Below are 22,431 nucleotides of genomic sequence, written 5' to 3'. Positions count from 1 at the left end.
AGCTTCAATTCCCAACAACTGCCAATGAAGTCAGAGGAGCTCTCACAGAAAAGGGTGGTGTTTAAACTGATCAAGGAGGCAGCTGGAAATAATGTGTGGGAGAGGAAGAAATGATCTTCTACTCTCAAGTTTCTTTCAGCTGGTGTAATAATCAGATATGCATGAGACTGATTAACAAGAGACAATAACCAAATTACATACATATGCATGGGAAACCCTGTATACATGAGAGAGTCAAAGACCCCACATAATGAGAGGTTCAGAGACAGAAAGGTAAATGTAGGTATGTATCACATTCAGAGCTAGAGATGAGGTAAGGTGACTCGGGGGCTTCAAAGGGTCATTGCAAGATGATAACAATAGATGTTTAGTAATTAGATGTTTGCCCTACCCTATAAATAGGTCAAAAAAGGTTATGTCTGATAATCTCTTAATAGGGGCAAGGCCTCCAGTTTTTCTTCTAGGTAGTTAAGAGAGTGGGAGACATCTCTCTTGAGCCCACAGCTAAAGTTGCCTTTAGCCCAAAACAATCTGCATACCACTGAGGCACACCTTGGGGTGGCTCTTTCTGAACCCCCACAAATGCTACTTAATAATCATTGGCAATTAGAGTGGTACACTGGGACCCTGCTCATAAGACCAGCCTTCTTCCACTAGCTTTCTTCACCCAGGGCAAGTTACTTCCTCTCTTTAGGCTTCATGCTTTTCAATGATAAAAGGGGAAGGGGTGGAGTAACAATCTCTGAGAGATTGGGGGTGGAGTGGAGTGGGGTGGGGTGTGCGCGTGTGTGTGTGTGTGTGTGTGTGTGTGTGTGTGTGTGTGTACTAAATCATATAAAGGTTGCTGGAGAAAAAAAACTAGCACACAAAACTGCAAGTTTGCACTATAACTGAATTTTCTTGTGAACAATAGGCAAACAACATTAACAGGAAACCAAACAAAACCAAGCCAAAAAAAAAGGTAGTGAAAGTTTTGCTAAACGTAAGGAAGAGCAGTTCTCAAACAGCTAGTATGAAGGAAAAAACTTGAGTTGGCGAGGATAAAGCCTTAAAAAAAAAAAAAGCAAATAAAAGAAAACTCCACTTATTAAATCTCTGCCTCTCTGGACCTTTTTCTCACCTCTGTTCCCCTCTCAGGCCTCCCCCACCTCCCTTCACTCTGGTCCTCCCACCCCCATTTCCTCTTTCTCTTCTTCCCTCCCCCTCTCTCTCTCTCTCCCTCTCCCTCCCCCGCGCCTCTCTGCTCCCCTTACTTTTTTCAAGGAGGAAGTCTGGGTGGCATGCGGACCAACTGGCTCTTAAATCCCATTTTAATCGTTCTTTGGCAATAGAACGTGTCCATGGGCTCTCCTTGGACTCAAGGTCCAGGCGGGAGGTGGTGTGCGCTCCCGAGACCTGTGCCGGGGTGCCCAGCCCCCCACTATTGCACCCCTCCCCTCCCTTTCCTCCGCCCCCCCCCCACCCCCGCCAGATCGAGACCCCGCCCCTGTCAGGCCTCTGGTTTCCGGCACTCGGGTTATTTTAAGGCGCGCGTGGTCTGGGTGCCTGACTCCTCGCCAAGCTCCCTACTGCTTCTGGTCCCCCACTTCTCCTTCAAGCCCCTCCAGCATGGGTACCTGGCCCGGCTCGCTGCTCGCAGCCCTCCTACTGCTCTTCTACACTGTCGGCACTGCGCACTGTGACACACCTGCCAACTGCACGTACCCTGACCTGCTGGGCACATGGTTCTTCCAGGTTGGCCCCGGAGGTTCCCGGCACGATATCAACTGCACGGTGATGGGTAAGCGGCAGGCGTCCCAGGTCTCGATTCCTGTGCCAGCCCGGAACTCCTTTCTTTCTGTCTCTGAGCCCCTTTCTCCGCAGCTCCCCTGCACGAGGCCAGGACATCTTGGCTGGACTAGGGGCCCCTTGGGATGTCCTCTCCTACTCAGGGCTGCCAAGTCCATATTGAGATACGGAAAAATTCTAACTTCAAGTTTTCTTGGTTATTCCCGGGGCCTCAAGACTTTTTTCAAAAACTTTCCTCCCACCCCTTAATTTTTGTTTTCTGTTTTTTAGTTTGTTTGGTTCGGAAGAGAGTTTAGACTGTGCAATCTTATGATCTCCCCATCCGATCTGCAGGTCTTTTTTTTTTTTTTTTCCTATTAATTGTGCTGGTGAAAATAAGTTCAAAGACTTGAGGATATAGCAAGAAAAGTTTTCTCCTTTTGTTAGGTGTGGGAAACAGTCCTTACGCGTAGCGATTTTGATTTAGACATAATTGCAGGGAGGTATATGAAAGTTTTTTTCTGTTATTCTTTTAATAACTCTTTAGCCAGTAATTATATTTGGAAATGCCCAGAGCCAAGTAGAATGCCTGGCTCATGGAAGGCTTTCAGTAAATACCATGTATGAACACACTGAGAGATTCCATATACCCTCAGGTACCGTGACTATTCCAAGGACAAAGAATTTAGCGATGGGAGAAGGGAAAACACACAATCTTGGTCAAAAGAGGCACTTCTGTTCTGCCCAAACCCTTACCACCCTGTGGCTTTCACAGAATGAGTGAAGCTCTCAGCTACAATGTCCTTGTCAGCAAAACAAAGATTGCCAGGTCATTTGTTACTTAAACAGACCAATTCAACTGTCCAACTCCAGACAACTGTGTGGCATTGCGTAACCATCTTCTCTTTTGAAAGTTAAACTTAGATGTCTGAAGCAGAAGGGAGATCAGGATTTACACTTTCTGTCACATGCAATCTCTTATTTCAGAGCATTAATCTGCAACATGGAAAAATGGTCTAAAGTGTGAAAATCTCCAGATGTACACAGCAGAACACTTTTCAGGCAGCCTCTGCCTATAAACTGTACTTTTTACCTTAATATAATATTTAAAGACACCCACGGGTCTGAACCTCCATCTTCTGAAGGTTAAAAGCTTAATTTCTATCAGCACAAATTAGTTTTATAGGACAGAAACCTGAATACTTCAGAAGGATTCAGATTTTGAAGTTCTGAACTGTAGAGCCATTATAGAGAAAGGTAGACTGTTTCTTCTTTGAAGAGATCATGTCCTCTGTCCTTTTGATCTGATAGCCGATCTTTTTTATATTTTTATATTTCCGCTTTTTGACTACTATTTTGTCTTCTCCCCATTTCTACTTGTCATTTTCAACATTCCCCATTTTTCCTTTTCTTAACTGGATAATCTGGGAAGGCAGGGCCTGTACTTTTTGGACTCTTTCCACCTGCTGGTGTATCTCTAACTTTTGAGCCCTCAGAAAGAGGATTTGCCTGAAACCCTCTGGGACTGTACAGAGGGGGACAATGAGATGGACACAGATATCTTCACTAAATCAAGTAACATAAAAGGAAAGCAGCTTAAAAATAATGGAAATTGAAGAGGAAATTTTCTTTCTATTAAAGTCGAAATAATTTTCCATTGTTGTGCATTTTCTTTTCTTTAGGACCACCTGAAAAAAAAGTAGTGGTGCACCTTAAGAAGTTGGATACAGCATATGATGACTTTGGCAATTCTGGCCATTTCACCATCATTTACAATCAAGGCTTTGAGGTTGTGTTGAATGACTACAAGTGGTTTGCCTTTTTTAAGGTTAGTTTCTTTGGAAAATGCACTCGTTTTCAATGATTTAATAATAAGATTAATAAGATTAAAAAGACAATCAGCATCGACACCACTTTTCCTAAGAGAAATAGATGGTATAATTTCGCCAATTTATTTAAAATGATTCAGTAGATTAAAACAAATTGATTTATATTTGGATACATACATTCCATCTGTGTTTAAATTTACATTGTGGTAAGTATGTCCAAATTCTTAATTTATTTTTTTATTATAACTTTATTTCTAAATGTTACCTAAATCGCTTGGCTTTGATTCCGTAGGAAAGGTGGGCATTATAAATATTTTTGGACTTATTATACTTTTATGCTATCCTTCTTATCATTGCTTCTTGGTTCTGAGAAGTTGACCTAAGTGACTCATTGAAGTAATATGATATACTAACTGTATTAATGTGAATAACTGACTAAAGTAAGACAAAGAGATAGAGAGCATAGGAGTTACTCTTTGGACTAATTAAATAGGTAGTCCAGCTAGACCAGTGTGTTTTCTTCCCTCACTAGGGAAGAACTGTTGTCCGTTCTTACATGCTAACACATTGCTTTCAACTGCAGGCACACTCCAGGGTAAAATTGTTTAGCACAGATTGAAGTCTACCCTACATATCTTTCTGAAGTTGGAATTTTTCCTGTTGGCAGAGTATTAAATGGTTTAAATAAATTAAGTCTGTAAGCCTGAAACTAGCTGCTTCTTACTACAAATCAAGAGTAAATAAAGACAGACTTTTTCGTGAGATAGAGTTTACAGCCTTTGGAACATCTGGTAAGAATTGGCCAATTCTAGGGATTCATGGGAAAGTGGGAGAATGACTCAGTTAAAGATGATGAAAGACAAAGCACCAACAAAGCACTATCTTCTAAATTATAATTTCTCTCACGAGTTGTGATTCAATTACTAGGATATGATATTACATGTAAGCCAATGCGATTTCTTGGAATAATAGCTCCCTCAATTTTTTAATTATGAGGACTCCTCTTTAGTATGGAAGAAAAGAAAACGGAGACAGAGAAGAAAAAGTTGTCTCCCCTCACCTGGATTGACTTGTCTGCTATTCATCTGGCAGAAACTGTCTATCCATGCTGGCTGTTGAGGGCTAGGAGTCCATTTTATTAGTTGAAACCCATGTTTGACCAGTCATTATATATTTTTAATATCACCCCTGGATACTCTGTATTTTTTAAAATTATAACAGTATCTATATGAATTTTTAAAATAGTAGTGCATATGTGGTAAATGTAATTCAATCTCATTTTAATTCTTGGTTTGCATATTGATGAGCCTAGGGCTTTACAGCTTTACAGACCTCTTAAAGGTCATCTGTCACAGCTCTTCAATATTTTTTGCCTTCAGGTTGAGAATTCTGTGGAATTAATGTACAAGCAAAGAGATATTCAAGATAGATATTACATATATCCTCCCCGCTTCTTACTCTGCTTCCCCTTCACCTTCTTCCTTTTTCTCTCCCCTCTGCCTCCCCGTCTCCCTCCTGCTTTCTTGCTTGATACATCAATAGGCACTTAGTCCATATTCATTTAAAAAAAAAATGAAAATGAATGGATGCAGTGGAATTCAGCTGAGAAATAGGAAGTTGAATAAATTGCATAAGTGCAAGATGAGGAGTAGTATATGTATAGATGAGCAAATAGTTTACCCATTTGGCTTAGAAAACTTCATTCTTTCTCTAAAATTGAAGATACTGGTGAGGAAACTTCTAAAGTCAGCATTTAAATTACTCTAGTCATAATCAGAAATTGACAAGGGCAATTTTCCTCCAATAATATTTTTCAGTCAGTTTGCTCTGAGCTTATATAGGAGTCTGGAGCTGGTAGGGACAGAGAGAACGGACGGTAACTGAAGGAGGAGTCAGAACACTTCTTTGAATTTCTTTTTAAATTACAACATAAGCAAATTTGGTATTTTTCCATATCCTCAGCACATTAGTACCAGGTCAATAGAAAACCACTTTTTAATGTCAGGTAAGTGTTCTCAACCATAAGTAGGAAGAGTCACTATAGTTGATGTTGTAGGGCAGATCCTACCTAATCATTTGCTTCTCGATGGTATTCTCTCATTAGGAATAAAAATGGGAACAGTGTTCTAATGCTGATTTCAGTATATATTTTTTAAGTGCACATTTGACAGAACCATTATTTGGGCCATTTTTTCTTTTCCTGATGAAAAATCCACCCCTCTGACTGGTCAGTGGTTAGACCTTGCTGCAAAGTTCATAATTTCGATAAGCAGAGTAGAATACACATAAGAAACTTTGTTTTAAGATTTCTCTTAACATAATCAACTAGTTCCAGATAAACATATTTTGTAGAGTGATACAATCCTTATCCTTTTAGCAAATCTAACTGAAAGATACAGAGAACAGTTTTTCAAAGTTTAAGAAAAGTAATAGAGTTGACTTTAGAAAATAGGAAAATTAAAAGCGTTTGGTGATGCTCGTTAACACTGAAAGCTTGCTGGATTTTACCACAGCATCAGAGTATTTCCTGCAGTGGTATTGTGGAAAGCATGCTGGGTGTGTAACTCGAGAAAAATACAAACCTATTTAACGAGTAAAGCACATGAGACATTCCTGCAGACTTAGAAAGTATCTTAAGTGAAAATAATTTATTTTTTTAAATGAAGAATTATCAATACCTAATCAATATTTGTTATTCAAGTTTAAGTGTCTTATATAAATTAACAGCATAGTCCATTGAGCCTACCACCATTATGGAAATATCTGGCAAATTTTTGCTATGTCAACTTGCTACAGTAGTCTCTACACTGTTATTCTACAGATCAATTGGATTTTCAGATCTCTCCATTGATTAATACAGACCTTACCATTTGTTTTTCTTTTGACCTCTTCAGATATGCTTTCATCAGATTGTTTCTTATTGCTGTTTCTGCTAGAGTTTGCTGAGCAGGTGATACACGCAGGTATTCTGTTAGGCTCCTGCTCCACCTTCTGTTCCCCCAGATCATCCTGCAGCTAGACAGAGTAGACAGCTTCCACATTCTTTACCCTGCATTCCAACTTTGGAGTAATTGTGATACCACTCCTATTGCTAGAAACTTCCTTCATTAAGTTCTTATTCAGGCCTCACTTGGAAATAGTAGGCAAATATTCTTAAAAGATACTTTTTTCTTCTCGACTTCCTGCAGACATTCAGTTATCTGAACACTTTTGGGTTTACAAATTCAAATGCATTTAGGACTTACCCAGGCAGGTCCCTAAACTTTTGAAACAATTTTAAGTAAAACAATGAGTAATTAGACCCATGTCACAACAGAAACTTTGTTAGAGGCCTTCATTTTCAATTTTCCTTTAAAACAATATGCTGCCGAAAATAAAATGCAATACTGTCTGCAGGCCGGTTTCGAAGACTATCATATTTTAATAGCACGGACTATTTGGTTATAGCTGGCACATTCCAATAAGTTTGTAACTTGAAAAGTACCTGCATATTAAAAACAGCCAACTTCTTGGAAATAACACAATGTAACAAGACAAAACAATATAAAGGACATTTAATTATGGCTGACTTTATGCACAGGGTGGATAAGTGGTAATTTTTTCTTCTTTATGCTTTTATATATTTGTTCATTTATGATGAGTATGTATAAAGCTCCTCTGTACGCCACCCTCTCTACCAAATTGCCCAGAGGAAGGAAGTCATATGAAACAAACTAACCTCCAAAGAATACCTCAGGTTGAATAGACTTTCTAACCTTTTACTGTTTCTCATTTCACTTTCTCCAAGGCTGTAAAAGGAAGCAGTAGAGAAGGAACTTAGATTTTTTTGAAAATTAAGCTATTCAAGAGCTGAAGATGTATAGAAGGGATATAGACTCATTGTGGCTGAAAAATTTATTTGGTGATAGTCAAGCAAACTTCACTGATTTCTAATTGAGTTTTTGTTTGAGGTCCACCAGTCTTAAAAGAACTGTAAGCTAAAAAATACTACGGTAGTGTTTCTAAAGCAGGTTGTTATTCAAAACAGGAAAATTCGGGAGTCTTGGAATGTTTGGGAAATGGTTGGGAAATCCATACCAGAGGATTTATTTGCCCATTTTTGTGCCAGTGACTTATAAGTTTCAAGCTTGTCAGAGCCAGAAATGCTAATCATGTGTTTCTACAGTAAAGGATTTGGGAATCTTGTACCATTTTTCTGCTGTGCCTTCTGGGTTCATTTTTAAGATGTAAGAATTCAGCTTTTAGAATACTTCTTATTGGGATAGATTTGCTTGTTTTAATGTAGATGAAATATACCAAGGTTAGGATTTTTCTTTAAACACCTAGGGGTTTACTTCTAAGAGTGTTTCAATTGAGGGACAGAATAATAAGTTTAGCACTTAATGCATGCTTAACTATGTGTTTTGTTTTCTTTCATGATGATGTTTAATCTCAGCATAATGACTTAGTTTACCATTGTAAACTTTTCATAGGATGTCACTGATTTTATCAGTCAGTTGTTCATGCAACTGGGAACTGTGAGAATATATGCTTTGCCACATCAGAGGAACAACCTGGGTGAGCTCCATTGAAATATTTTTAACTTTCTTATTTAAAGCAAGCTTCCCTCCTCCTGGTGGCTTATGTAAATTAATGTTTATTTATTCATCAGTGAGATGGAGAAGAAGACTGGAGAGATTATGGTTTTCTTGTAGATTTTTTGCTTGAGCCTGCTTATTTGCTATCTCTTACATACCTACACTATTTGGTGTGAGTGCTTTTTCACTTTAGCATGTTATTCTGTTTGCAAACATCAAATTAGCTCTCCCAAGTATGATGCTCACAACACAAGTAGACATCAACCCAGAAAGGTATAAAGACCCAGTTAAGAAAAGGTTGCCTCAAGTTCAGTTCACACCCTTGAAGTAGCTATGCTGCCCGCCCCCAAAAAACAGACTCATTAGGAAATCACATGAGGCCATGGCATTTTAAGTGTGTTTTCTAGCAGAGAAGGTGCCTCTTCCAGAGAAATTGACATACTTGTCACTTACCCCTATGAGATATTACCCATCTTTTTTTTTAAAATGGCTTCTTCTCAGCACATAAAATATTGACTAGAAGAAGAGGATATTTTTCCCTTTGCATTTCCTCATTCTTTCAGAATAGATGTTTAAATCATTACTCTCACTGGATCCATAAATTTAGATATCCAGAATTTTGATAGAAATAAAGGGTTCTTAGAGAATAACGTTGATAGGGACTTAACCTTCCTTGCATTTTAACACAGCATCTTCCACCTTTCCTATCCTCCTTTACTTAATTGTTACGTACTAGAAGTGAGATATGAGAAATGGAACTGGCTATGTAGCCTTATCCTGTATCGGCATTTGCCAAACTGTTTAATGGACCAACAGTGGTTCACACCTTTGCCAGGTAGGATTGTTCATCAGGTGTACCATTTCATCTTGTTAAGCTTTAGAGATCGTTTCAGGCAGCTACTAGTAACAGGTCAAAGTAAAAATTAGAACTGAAACTAATAAGCTGTTTCTTCCGAATTATTTTCCGATAGTTGTGTAACTGTAGATGTGTTAAATCAATTCCTTTATTTCAGAACTTCTCAGCACCTTTATTTATGGCGATAGCTTAGGAGGAAAGTATAAGAGAAGACTTTCCCAAAATAAATCTACCATTTTTACCTTACAAAAAATAAGGTATTCTCAAAATGCAGTTTATGCAATTCTGGCTTAAAACTCTCTTCCTCCTAATTATGGAAACCAGTAAAAAAGAAAATCCCTAGCATTTGCCCTTAGATCAGATAAATAGCCTCATACCTAGAAACAGGATCCAAGAGCACCAAGCCTACATTTAGAATGTGTAAGGTATACATCTTAATGGATCTAGTTGCTAGGTTAGCCTGTTTCTTAAGTACATTTCAAAATTATGTTAGGTTTATACAATGGCAGTTAATTTCAAATCTATCTGCATGTGCTTCTTGAGCCTGTTGGCTGCATGCGCAATACATGTTGCTTAAGCATTCAGCTTTTGAGAATTGTGGCTTTTTGTGAATGTCTTAAATAGCATTAAAAAAAAAAATATCGGCATCTCAAATACTAGTACTGATTTTTTTTTTAATTTAAAAGAATCTAATATGATTAAACATTTTTAAGAGACAGTATGATCCTTGTTACTTTATAACTTTAGTTTTTATTGTCTTGTAGTTATTAAATAGAGCATCTGTTGAAGGGCTCTTTTAAAACTACAGCCCAAAACAGGCTTTGGGGCTAAGAGGCAGAGCAGCATGCAGCACTGGACCTACCTACCTCTAACAGCTAGCAGAGGCCTGTAGCAGCGACAGTCCTTTCTGGAGTCTTTATGTGCATGCAAAATGCAGAGGAATTCTGGTGACCTACCTCCAAGGCAGCTGCCCTCCTGAGCTTTTCTGTGGAAAGCAGCCCCCACCATTTTGGAATGTGAACAACCAGAGACTACGAGGAGAAATTAAAAATCTGGAAGTTTTAGACGCTTCACCATTCAGCCTTTGAATGCAAGGAACAATATGCAACACAAGTTTTTCTTTTTTTTTTCTCTTTTAAATACCCTTCTATTAAAGTGATTTTTCCAAACTGGCTAGGATTGGTATTTTGTGTTTAGTTTTGCTTGCAGTGCAAATTTTATTCTAGTAAAAGTTTCTTCCTGAATGCCTTCTCTTTCTCTCATTACCTTGAGGCACCCCAGCACTTATTCTAAGGAGAAAATAAGGCTTCAGGATACCTTGAGATGCACAGATATGTTGGGAAGATGGTCTTATGGAGGACATGTTTAGGGTAAAGAGGTTTTCTGTGATAAGCCAAACTCTGCTGAAGGCTATCTTTTTGCAGATCATAAGCCTGCAGTACCACTGGCCAGAAATGTGATATGATTAATACATTATTTATTTTGTTTTTGAGTAGGTGCCAGCCTTGTGTTAAAAACTTGAGGTACTTTATCTTACCAAAACTCTATAAAGTAAATATTACCAGCTTCATTTTATAGAAAAGGATAATTAGTCTCGTATAGTGCTTGTGCTCACACGGCTTAACTGTGAAATGATAAGGGCCAGTCTTTCAAGCCTAAGGACTTCCTTGGGGCTAAAGAGTGAAAGAAAAGCCAATTCATGAAGCAGTTCAGGTACTTGGAGTCACATTCGGGAGGATTTTCTGCTGAATCCTAGTCTACAAACATCACAAATGTTAGTTTAATAGAATAGAAAATGCACTGCATTGGCTCCTGTTGAAATTTTAGAAGAATTTGCTTGAAGCTTAGGTTCCCTTACCAATGAGGCTACTCATTTTCTTTTCTAAGCCAGGGTCCTGTCATTCAAAACAAAAAATTACCTTCTTCCCTTTGTAATCCTCAAAATTTGGAAGGGAAACTTTGTAAACTTCAAATTAAGTATAATTTAAGTACCTTTGCCAAATTAATTCCTCTTAATAGTACTATTGTTCACACTGATTGCTGATATAATTTAGCTCTTTCCTGCTAAACAATGACTAGTTTCCTCCTCAATTGTTTAGAGCTGATTAATATCAGCCTTGGTAAACTGAAAATGTGGGGCTACACCTGATTCGTATTGTCTGGAAGGACTTCCCTTCTGCATCTCTGCTTGAATGGAGGAATCTTTTTTCTAGATAGCAGGTTGACATCTTTACTTTGTTGGTTCAGATAACCTTTTATACCATTTGAGGGATACTGGCCTGGGAAGGTTATATATTATAAAGATGAAGGAACAATGCAGCTGACTACTATCTGGATAGTTTCTTCCCTCCTACCTCAGGACCTGATAACTTCATCACTCGGGTTCTCAATGCCACCTCTGTGAAACACTCTCCAAATCCTTTAGTTGGAGAAGTGCCATAATTTTTGTTCCCATTATGCTTTTCAGGTACCTCTGCTCTGGTAGTACCAACTTTGCTGTAATGGAATGATTTGATAGCATGTCTTTGTCTTCTTCCAAAATGAAAAATCTATTTATTTCCCTGTGTAGTTTCAGAACCTAAAGCACACAGAACTTTATAGGTGCTTGGAAAATTAACCAGACTTCTCTTGTCTTTTCAAAGACTTTTCGCAAGTAATAATCAGCTTATAAATAATTTATTCTATAGGGTTCTAGAAACACAAATCAGGAATGGTGCTATGTTTATATTTCTGCTTCTCTGCTCTGAAAAATATCAGGTTACCTGCCTCCAGAGTTCTAAGAGGATTGTATATTTTCATACTGATTTTTCAGGATATAAATACAGACAAAGCAACCAATAAGTATAAAAATGTATTATAAAATTTAAAATTACTTCTACTAAAGTGATTTTTATTTTTTGTTTCTCTGTGTAACTTTGCATCTAAATGTTTTGATTACGGAAGAAGAGAAGACTTGGTGGGTACAGAATTGCAGATATGTGTGTTGGAAGACATCATAGTATAATACTGAATACTGCTTAGCATTCTCTGTTGTAATTGCCAGTTTGTCTTCTCCTCTGGTCTTCAAACCCCATGAGGGTAAGGATCAACTCTGTAGTACTAACTACTTTATTCCCTATGTGTAGCATAATATGTGATAAATAATAAGGCTTCAATAAATATTTGTAAAAGACAATTGAATAATATATTATTGTGTTGTCCTGTTGTTTTATTGACACGTTTCTAAAAGTACTGTTACCTTTGAGAGCCTACAGTAGATTCCCAGGCCATATTTGTAGAATGACATCTTAGAAAACAGATGAACCTTATAAATTTTATTCTGTTTATTTATGTTTTAGGTTTTATATGAGACTATAGAAGTCAAGATAGAGCTCAAAGTTAAAAAGAGCAAATTTTCAGAATTATTAAAAACTAAATTAGCTGACAGGGGAAATAGAGGGAGCCACTCATGACTGCAGTGGCTCCCCGAAGCTTGGAGAGTCAGCTAGCCTGTAGTGCTGTTGATTACGCCTCATCCCTATGAAGTACGGCGAGAAGCACCAGCTAAAGGATAGATTAGGTGAACTCTTAAGAATTCTTCCAACCATACAGTTTCAAGAGTATATGAGTGAGGGATGTAAAGTCCAATATAGGGAATATAGTCAATAATATTGTAATAACTATATATGATGTCAGATGGATACTAAACTTTTTGAAGCGATCACTTCAAAAGTTATATAAGTGTCTAATCACTAAGTTGTGCACCTGAAGCTAATATATATTGTATGTCAACTATAATTAAAAAATTAAATTAAAAAAAATTATGAACGAGTAAGTAATGAATGAGCCAAGGGACTTTGGCTACTTTGCTCAGTGGTAAATTGCCGTTTTCTTAACCAGATCAGGAATATATTTTGGTTCTAACAATGCTTTTTTCAACACTGGAAATAAATTTATGATTCTCCATTTTTACATGTAAATCTAGCTACCAATTCCTTCGGTAAAGTGCTAGAAGTTATTTGGTTGCAACCACTGTGACAGTTTCCTGGCAGTTTTGCAATTTATTAAAATTCAACTTTTCAAGTAAATGGCTAAGTCTAGTTAGTAGGCAGAAAAGTAGAGCAAATCTTGAAACTGACATAGGGATGTTTGTTTCTTCCTGAAGAAAGATGAGGTACTCCTAGGTAGGTTTGGCAGAATTTAGTAAAATTTAGTAAATTAAAAAAGTAATTTAGTAAAATGTGCCTTGTTCTCTTGTATTGCCATATAATAGCTTTATTCATACTCCAGACCTGACAGCAAATGGAAATGGTTAATTAGCACTTAAATGTATATATACAGTGAACCAAGGGCAAAATATTGAATAAACATTCTTTGTTCTTCAGTATTTCTGGAATGTAATATCTCTACAGATGTGGTTTATCATTAAATCATTTTATCGTGAGAGATATTCTTTTCTGAAATGGTGAAATGATCTTTTTGGAATAGACCTAGATGTCCAAATGTTTTATTATGTATTCCATAGTATGTATAGATACATTTAAAAATTATATACATGCACTCCTAATATGTTTGCTATCATGATAATATCCTTTGAAAACAATATACAAGTGTGCTTCATTATAATTGCCAAAAGCAGTGCGAGAGTCTCTGTTATGGATAATCTTCATTAATGCAAATTTTCAAAATTTGGAAATAGAATTTTCTAATTAAAATCCTTTAAAATAAAGAATGTCAGTAGTTTTGACCCATTTTGTTAAAAGTATGGAAGTCACAGGTTTAGTAGAGTTTAGAAGAACTGCTGTTTGGTGTTGGTGACAGTGGCAACGCTAACAGACAAATTTGAACTGAAACATTTGTTTTGTTGATAAATAAGATTAAAAACGAATACTACAGTGATGGAACCATTTCAAAGCATCTCTTTCCAAAACCATCTCACCTTTTAACGTGACTGACAGAACTCATAGAATGAATGGGGTAAATGTAAGCTTTGTCATTTTCTTATGTTTGCTTCTATTTACATCGACAGTATCGGCAAATCCTGGTTTCTTTGCAGGTATTATTTTAAGCTACTTGTTTATTTTGTGAGAGTTAGCTTAAATCAGTAAATACACAAGTAAATTTAAGCAGGCACATATAAAAGGGAATATGCTGTGTCCTAACCATCTCATAGGTAGCACAATGTGCGTGACAGGCGAACATTTAATATTAGAACTGAGTAGGGCTATCAGTGTTGCTTTGCATATAAAATAATAATAGAAGTTGGATTTCAGTTTTCTTCCTGTATTAGAAATAAAAATTGAAATTATAATGTTTTCTATTTCAATGAATCATCTTTTCAGCTCATTTTGGATCTCATTTAAAATCACTGTTTGACAGGATAGGACCCGAATCAACTGCTCAGTTGGCAGTTTGAGCTAGAGTATGAGTTATTTGATGTCTTGGCTAAAGTCTTAAACAGTTTCATATCCCCCATGGTAACAAATGATAATGTTTATATTGTTACTTGTTTAGTATTTTATAAATTTTTTAACTGTTTAAACTTCACTGTCATCTTTATCCTTTATAGGAATCAAGTGAAGTAGGCATCATTCCCATTATCTGATGAAAAAATTGAGATACCCTAATTGTGACTTGTTCAAAGATATGTGAATAAGTAGCAAAACAAGAATATAAAGGGCGAAGTCCTTTTTACTAGACTTCATTTGTCTCACAGCCAGTGTCTTTCATAAATTAAATATCCAAATATTTGCTAGGTATATTATTTATCAGGAAAACAGTTGAACAAGGTGTAAATGATTTTTCTCCCCTCTATGCAGTTAAGACAGAGATCGGGGTAAATAACTAAAGTTCTAAAAATATCCCAACCTGTTCTTTTTCAGTTGGTGAATATTACTAAGTAGATCTAATTGGATAGTTGATAAAATGAGTAGGAAATTAAAGAAGGGGTAGGGATTGTGAGTGCTTTGTAATTCAAAGAATGGTAATTTCAAAGAAGCAATAGGATGGTTATTGAATTCTAGTAGTTTTAAACTTAAAGAAACTCCAAGCCCAAGCACTTTAAACTTAAGTGCTTGGGCTTGGAGTTTCTTCAGATTTTATGAATTTATCTATTTGCTGCAATAGAAATTGGCATAAATGAATAGAAATTTAAATTATCCCATCTGTGCAAGGCAGTATTCAGAGACTAATGTTTATATAAAAGAAATAAAGCCCTTACGGAAAAAAAAAAAAAAAAATTGGCTCCATTTCAGCTTGGATAGTGTAGCCAAGACTTCAACTTCTTAATTGGTAATAATGTCAAAAATCACATAAGGAGTATTTTGTAATAGCAGGAAAAATGACAGATACCCCGAGAACATTCAGATAAGAAGATAATGGGGGCACAGTGTGTGGTCTTCTCAAGTTAAGATACTGAGCACTTTGCTTCTGAAGTGGTAAAATGCCTCTTTTTTCCAAAACTGAAGCTGTCTTGCACAGTGGTGTTACAGTCCTGTCCTACCTTTTATAAGGTAATTTCAAGTTCTGACTACGACCAAATTTCTTTAGATTGGGTAAAGTACAGAATAATGTAAAATAAAAATTTTTAATGGAAAATAATTCTATCAATTTAATGTTTCAGAAATGGTACACTTGTAGTACATTTGTTTGAGTTAAAACAACGAAACAGTTGTAGTTTTTTAAGGATTATTTAGGATTACTTAGATATATAAATACTCCTAGTATAAAAATAAAATGTGTCCAAATTAAGAATTATTTACCTGGCTTTATGAATATTAAATAGGAAATCCACAGATGAAAGGACTGTAAAGTTAGGAAGCTTGAAGAGATATTTTGGAACTTCTAGATCAACCTAAGTTTACTGATAGGGAAACTGGGTTCAGAGAGGAAGATTGATATTTCTGAAGTAATGCTATGCGTCAGAGTTCGATTTCTGATATCATGGCAGCACCACACTTCTATTTTAAACTTTGTATATCTTCTGAATTTCTGTGTTATTGTTGAAATAGGACTTGCTATTTGTTATTATTTTCTATTATTCATTTATTTATTCACTCATTCAATAACTGCTTCCTAGTGCCGGATAGTTTTCTAGTTGCTGAATAAACAGAAATCCTGTTCTCACAGTGCTTATTTTTGTGTGTGTAGAAAGAACAACATCATAGATTGCTGTGAAAATTAAATGGGTTAGTATATATAAAACAGCCTATGCGGTGGAGTCTATTATCATCATCCTGATTTTACAGATGAGGAAACCGAAAGTACAGAGAGGATACGTAACTTGCTAACTTGTTCAGAATCACACAGCCAGGAAGTGGCAAAGCTGGATTGCTATAAGCAGTCAAGCCTGAAGACATGTCCTCTGCTCTGCGTCATAAACTCTTGGCAAAATGGTGGCTCTTAACGGCCTTGGGCAACTATTTGGACCTCACTTTTGAGAGTCAGTTAATCTTGTCCAACATTTTAAAGGACAGAATGGATAAAACAATGAACCCATATTTGAATGCTTTCTTCCACATTTAACTTTGCAAAGCCACTTTTCTTTTTTTTTAATGAGAAGAATAATGCCTATTATCCCATTGTGAGACTCAAATGATAGAGATGGAGACCCTTTGCAAAATGGGTTTTAAGTCTTTGCTGCATGAATTCTTGGTATCTCTTCTCAGTATTTTGGGCAGTTAACCTATATGCTTACTTCTCTGGCTCATTAGGAGAAGGCAGAATGTATGGAGAAGTAGTGCACGGTACTGGGAAGAATGCTTGGTTCTAGGAGTCCTTGATTGTGAATTCTAGTTAGACCTCCTCCTTTAGCTACTTTTTGGTACCCTAAGACTATATCATCTATGTTCTCGACCTCCAAGATTTATGGAGGTAATCTGTAAAATGTTTATATAAAGTATGGAGTGCTAGGTAAATATTAAGGCTCAGTAGTTCTGTCATACTGGTGAAGAGAGCCCTCGAACAAGTGTGAATGATAAGGGACTGCAGCAAAATCATGCATACTCTGATTATTTTTCCCCCTCCTCTCAAAATAATAAGCCTGCCTTCCCCTTTTAGGGGAAGTTTATTTGGTGTTAACCATTGTGCTTATCACTATGACTTATTTGTGCCAATAAACAAAACCACACTGATGAGAGCTGTGGGGCCTGTGCCTTCTACTTTGAGTGCCCCTAACTCTTTTGGTACATTTTTTAAAGTCATTTTATTTGTGATCTGAATTTCTGCTTAAATGGGGAAATTTCCCAGGCTTCTCCAAGCATGGTTAGCTTTCTGAAACGTGATGTCATAATGAATTATTTACATCTTTATTTGCTTTATTGAATTCTGAACTTCTTAAGAGCTGGGGCCACATCAATATATATGTACGTGCATACCTAGCACTGTGCACAATGCCTGAGAAATACTATGTGACCAATAAATATTTGATAAATAAATGAAAGAGCTTAGCAAAATACAAAGTAGGTTATGTAAATAATGACTTTTTTCAGGAAGAGTAATGATACCAGACAGATCAAAGTTAGTGACCTCTAGTAACACCTGGACCATCCCTCACAGATGTTCTCTTCTAGGACTTTACAGGCTATGAGTCTCATTCTTAGGAAATAAGAGTATTTTTAAAAGTAATTAGTTTAAAAAAATTTATATAATAATCTCCATTTGATAAATAACCAAGAAAATCCCACCCAGAGACCCATTTCATCTTTCATTTCCATTTTTTTAAAACCATATTTTATAAAAAATTTACATATTTGCATTCAACTTAAATACTATCTTGTATTTTTTTTCCTCTCGATATACCACAAGTATTCTCTTTTTAGTTATCTATAAAGGGGTTGGCAAACTTTTTCTTAGAGGCCCTGATAATAAATGTTTTAGACTTTGTACCACAGCTGCTTAATCCAGTCATCTATTGTAGGACACTTTGTTTGCTTCCGTGTCCTGTCCACTGTGAATAATGCTGCTATGTGGACCTTAGTGGTTTCTGTGGCAGCTGCTCAATTCTGCTGATGTAGCACGAAAGCAGCCACGGACCATATATAAACAAGTGGTCTGGCAGTGTTCCAATAACACTGTTATTTCTAAAAGCAGGCAGCTCCCCCCAGCTTTAATGTGCTCACCTCTCTCCTATAGAACTCATATTTATCATTTAAAAGGTTATATAATAGTCCTTTGAATTATGAATTTACTTAACCATTTTTATACCTGAACATTTGGGCCATTCTTTTGTTCTCGTGTTTGTTTTTAACTTTTCTGTTATACTGCAATGAGTGTTTCCTGTTTAGCTTTTTTTTTAATTTATTTATGTGTATTTGATGATTTCTATAAGTAAAATCTCAAGAACTCTTAAAGCCTGTCAGACTGCTTTCCAAAACAGCAGTGATAGGGGGAGCATTGGCTTAGCCACACCTGGCCTGTCTGACTGGCAAGTGACAGGAGAGAAGGGAACATGATCTAGAGCCTGTGCCAAAGAGAAATCCTGATTAGAACTCCGAGGGGTGTAGGTTGCATCATATGAGGTTACCAATATTAGACTGCTTTTGATCTATAAAATCTATGAAAATTGCAGTTTCCTGTAGTTTCCTGTAGTTGCAGTTTCAGCATAATTAACATAAATGTTATTAACCTTTGCTTACAACACACCCTGTAACATTGTAGCTTGATTATATCATTATTTCAGTGTTCCCCGTCCTGAGTTGGACCTTTAGCAGGGACAGGAGGAGTGGCGAGCTGAGTTCCTGCTAGGGATGGTATCCTTAGCCAGAGGCAGAGATAGATGGGCTTCACGCTATCTTGAACCACCAGGATAGAAGCAAAACGTACCTATAAGTAGACCATTGTACCTTATCTTGTGCTATATATAGCTCAATGGGTGAAGAATCCAGGATTTAAATCCACCTCTTTTGGATTATAAGACCATGCATTCATTTCTAACTCTATCACTAAAAATGATTTGAATTCAGAGATAGTTAGATGTGATGAGGTAATTTTATCTTTAATTGTGCGTTAGCCCTTTCAATACCTCTAAACTTGAGATTTGCAAACTCTCAGCTTGTTTTTGTAAATACGGCTTTATTGGAACACTGTCTAGTTCATTCATTCATTCATTTCCTCTGCACCTTTTATATCACATGGCTGAGTCAAGTGGTTGTGACAGAAGCCTTACAGCTTGCAAGCCTTAAAATGTTTCCTATCTTGGCCCTTAAAAAAGAGGTATGCCAACCCTTGCAGAGGGTAAAGTAGTATTCCTTAAATTAGATAAGGAGCCCTCAAACCATAGCTTGTAGGCCAAAACCAACCTACTGCATACTTTTGTCAAGAAAAGTATTGAAACACAACTGACTGTGGTGCCGATTTGACTGCTTTTGTGCTTTTGTTCCATTAAATTCAGTCAGTGCCTGAAATTGTACCCACGTCAACTCCTCATAGAAATTTAGCATGCATTTTTCTTAATTCCTCTTATATTCTATGTTCTCATTCTAGATTATGTGTCCCTCCTCCAAGAGATATTATAGCATGATATTTTTAGGCTCTAGAGTCAAAGTCTCTGAGTTCAAATCCTGGATGTGTCACTTAATGGTTAACGTTGAAATAAGACAAATGGCCATATTAGTGAAGTAAAGTAGAGAGCATATTTAATAATCAGATTATTTTAGCTCCCTTATGATCACAATAACCTAATAGATAGAATATTGACAGAAGAGAGGATTCTGTTTAGTCATATGGGAAATTTTCATCGCTTATTCTTGTGTTTTACTAGAGTGAATCTTCCCTGAGCAGAAATTTGTTTCTGTCACTTAGCAGCTCCGTTACCTTAGGTAGGAGATACATATCCTCTCTGAGCTGAGCTTCCACTTTCTCACTGGCAAAATAGGGTTATTGGTGTGCCTGCCTCCTCACAGGCTTATTGTGAGGATTAAATGAGATAACTTGTATAAAATGCCTGGTATGTAGCAGATGTTATAAAAATGTTAGTTTCTTTCTCTTCTTTTCATGGTCAGAAATCCTTTGTTATAAATTTTGTTTGGTGACTAACAACACTAATTATACAAACATTTATTTCTCCTCCTTTTCTGGGATATTTTCTCAGAATGTAACCTCTCAGTGAAGTTTTCGCTTTGATTGATAGAGGCAGATCCCTAAGGTATAATGAAAAAGTGGTGTCTTTACTGTGAATGCGGCCCGAGAAATGGACCTGAGAGTTGACAACAGATTCATCTGGCCTTTTCTTCCCTTATTTGATTGCAGTATAAAGAAGAGGGCGGCAAGGTGACCAGTTACTGCAATGAGACGATGGTTGGGTGGGTGCATGATGTGCTGGGCCGGAACTGGGCTTGTTTCACTGGAAGAAAGGACACTACCTCTGAGAATGTGAACACAGCACACCTTCAGGGTCTCCAGGACAAGTGAGTTGTCACAAATGAAAGATGTGTTTAGTTTTGTTTTATAGTATGTGTATGTGGATGTTAATTCTTGGAAATTTTTGATTACATAAAATTTATTTGACTTGGAAACATAAAGCCATGTTATATAAAACTTTACTGGAAAAATATGTTGACTGATGTAATTGAGAGAAGCAGCATTTTTTTCAAAGCGCTCTAAAAAGTGCTTTGGAAATTTACGTTAAGAACTATAGAGCTGCAATGACTAATAAAGAAAAATAATTTTATTATTGCCATGTAAACTATATTGCATAATACCTGTAGATACATATGTTTATGTTGTAACAAGTGTAGGCGATACTAATCGAACATAAATTTTAAACAAGGCAATAAATAACATTAAAATTCTTAGTATTTATGTAGTATATATCCTTTACTAAGGCTACCATGCATACAGAGTACCACAGACTGAATGGCTTAAACAACAGAAACTTGTTTTCTCACAGTTCTGCAAGCTAGAAGCCTTAAGATCAAGGTGTCAGCAGGTTTGGTTTCTTCTGAGACCACTCTCATTGGCTTGCAAATGGCCGCCCTCTCTCTGTGTCCTCATGTGGTTATTCCTCTGTCTCTGTCCTCATCTCCTCTTCTTATGAAAACACTAGTCATATTGGATTAGGGCCCTATGACCTTTTTTTTACTTTAATTTTTTTTTAAGGGCTGTATCTCCAAATACTGTCCCATGCTGAGGTACTGGAAGTTAGGACTTCAACATATGAACTTTGAGAGATCACAAGTCAGCCTGTAACATGAAGTTGATGTTTTTGTTAAGTTAGGTGCACTTTAGGTAACCAAACCACACAAACGAGATTTCAGACTTTTATTAATTTGGGAAGGAAAAGAAAAACAAATATTATCGGTAGTAACTTTTTCTGTTATATTTAGTTGTGGTATCCACTGAAAGCGTACTTGAACAATTCATCTAAAGCCAGGTCACACTGTAGGAGAATGACTGCAGCAGAGAGGTGGGGGACATGAGTTCAAAGAGGAGGAACTTTTCTTGGAAAATGCTGACGTAAATCTAGACTAATTCACCCTCCCCTCCCCCATTTTGAATTTAGCTTTTAAATTGCTTTGCTCGGCTTGATCCTTGAGCAACACATTTCCTAATAAGCCGTTCACTTTTGACCCTACCATTTGGGATGTGCTTTGTACTTTTTTGAGATTGCAAACATTGCCTCCTTTAGTGAAGAAGCTGCTAACTGGAGTGCTCAGAACCCATAAAAGGAGCATTTGGGACAAAATTACCCTCAAGATCTCTTTCAGCTCTTAGTGATCTTTTAAACCATAGCAAGGTACATTATTTTTAATCTCCTTGGATCTTAAACAGTAAAAATATTAGTATTTGAGACTTACATTGTCACTATGGTAATGCACATAGCCTATGATGTTTTGCTAGATGTTACAATACAGCCAGAGAAGTAGGGCTGGTTACTGCTTCTCAAATGCTTAAAGTCCATGAAATAGTGAGCCTCACCAGTAGAAAATATTTCAAGACATACATTTACAATTTAAATTTACTTTCGGGCTTAAAGAAACAAGTAACTGTCACTTGTTTTTGTTGTGTTTGTGTGAGAAATATGACACAGGCAGTTTTATAATCTATTTAGTGAAGGCACCTCTCTGGTTTCACACTTTGCAACAAGTAGGGAAGGACTTTGATAAAAACATTAAAACATCAGCATGGTTGCACTTTTTTATTCTTTTCAGTGCTTCCAGTTTTTTTGATTGTATTAAAGTGCTCTTTCCATGAGCATATAAATTAAAAGAAAAAATTTCAGAGTATGCCTAAGATGTTACTCAGGTCAGATATATCTTGCTTTGCATAATTGAATGTTAATGGAAGTCTTGGATAGTGAATCACACTTAAGCCACAAAATCTTTTCTTAGTAGAAATAATATGGTAAATTCTGTAATTTCTAGCACCTGGCACATAGGTATGATACATGTTTGAATTAAATGAATAATCAATGCCCCTGATTTTT

The 22,431-nt window shown here is 36.6% G+C and overlaps 1 protein-coding gene and 1 long non-coding RNA gene across 4 annotated transcripts in view; one reads left to right on the top strand and one right to left on the bottom strand.

Annotated features, from left to right (window-relative positions):
* Positions 1–878: 878 nt before the first annotated feature.
* Positions 879–1,339, bottom strand: LOC111741965. Its single transcript, XR_002781128.1, has 2 exons — positions 1,254–1,339; positions 879–1,047 (listed from the first exon to the last, which is right to left on the bottom strand). It is a non-coding gene; the product is annotated as an uncharacterized LOC111741965 (long non-coding RNA).
* A 152-nt stretch (positions 1,340–1,491) lies between these two features.
* CTSC (cathepsin C) overlaps positions 1,492–22,431 on the top strand; it is a 35,286-nt gene continuing 14,346 nt past the window's right edge. Inside the window, exons 1-4 of one of the 3 annotated variants that reach the window (XM_023532486.1) lie at positions 1,492–1,780; positions 3,450–3,595; positions 8,069–8,153; positions 11,973–12,214. In XM_023532486.1, coding sequence (XP_023388254.1) covers positions 1,609–1,780; positions 3,450–3,595; positions 8,069–8,153; positions 11,973–12,028 — 459 coding nt within the window. In that variant the 5' untranslated portion in view covers positions 1,492–1,608 and the 3' untranslated portion in view covers positions 12,029–12,214. Of the gene's footprint in view, positions 1,781–3,449; positions 3,596–8,068; positions 8,154–9,793; positions 12,215–20,255; positions 20,414–22,431 lie in introns of those variants that run through there. The other 2 variants (XM_011363277.2, XM_011363276.2) reach the window with 2 other exon arrangements.

This window comes from Pteropus vampyrus, unplaced genomic scaffold (genome assembly GCF_000151845.1).
Source record: "Pteropus vampyrus isolate Shadow unplaced genomic scaffold, Pvam_2.0 Scaffold84, whole genome shotgun sequence".
In the NCBI taxonomy this organism is placed as follows: domain Eukaryota; kingdom Metazoa; phylum Chordata; class Mammalia; order Chiroptera; family Pteropodidae; genus Pteropus; species Pteropus vampyrus.
The sequence above is the reverse complement of the archived record's forward strand: the minus strand, read 5'-3'. Positions and strand labels throughout refer to the sequence as shown.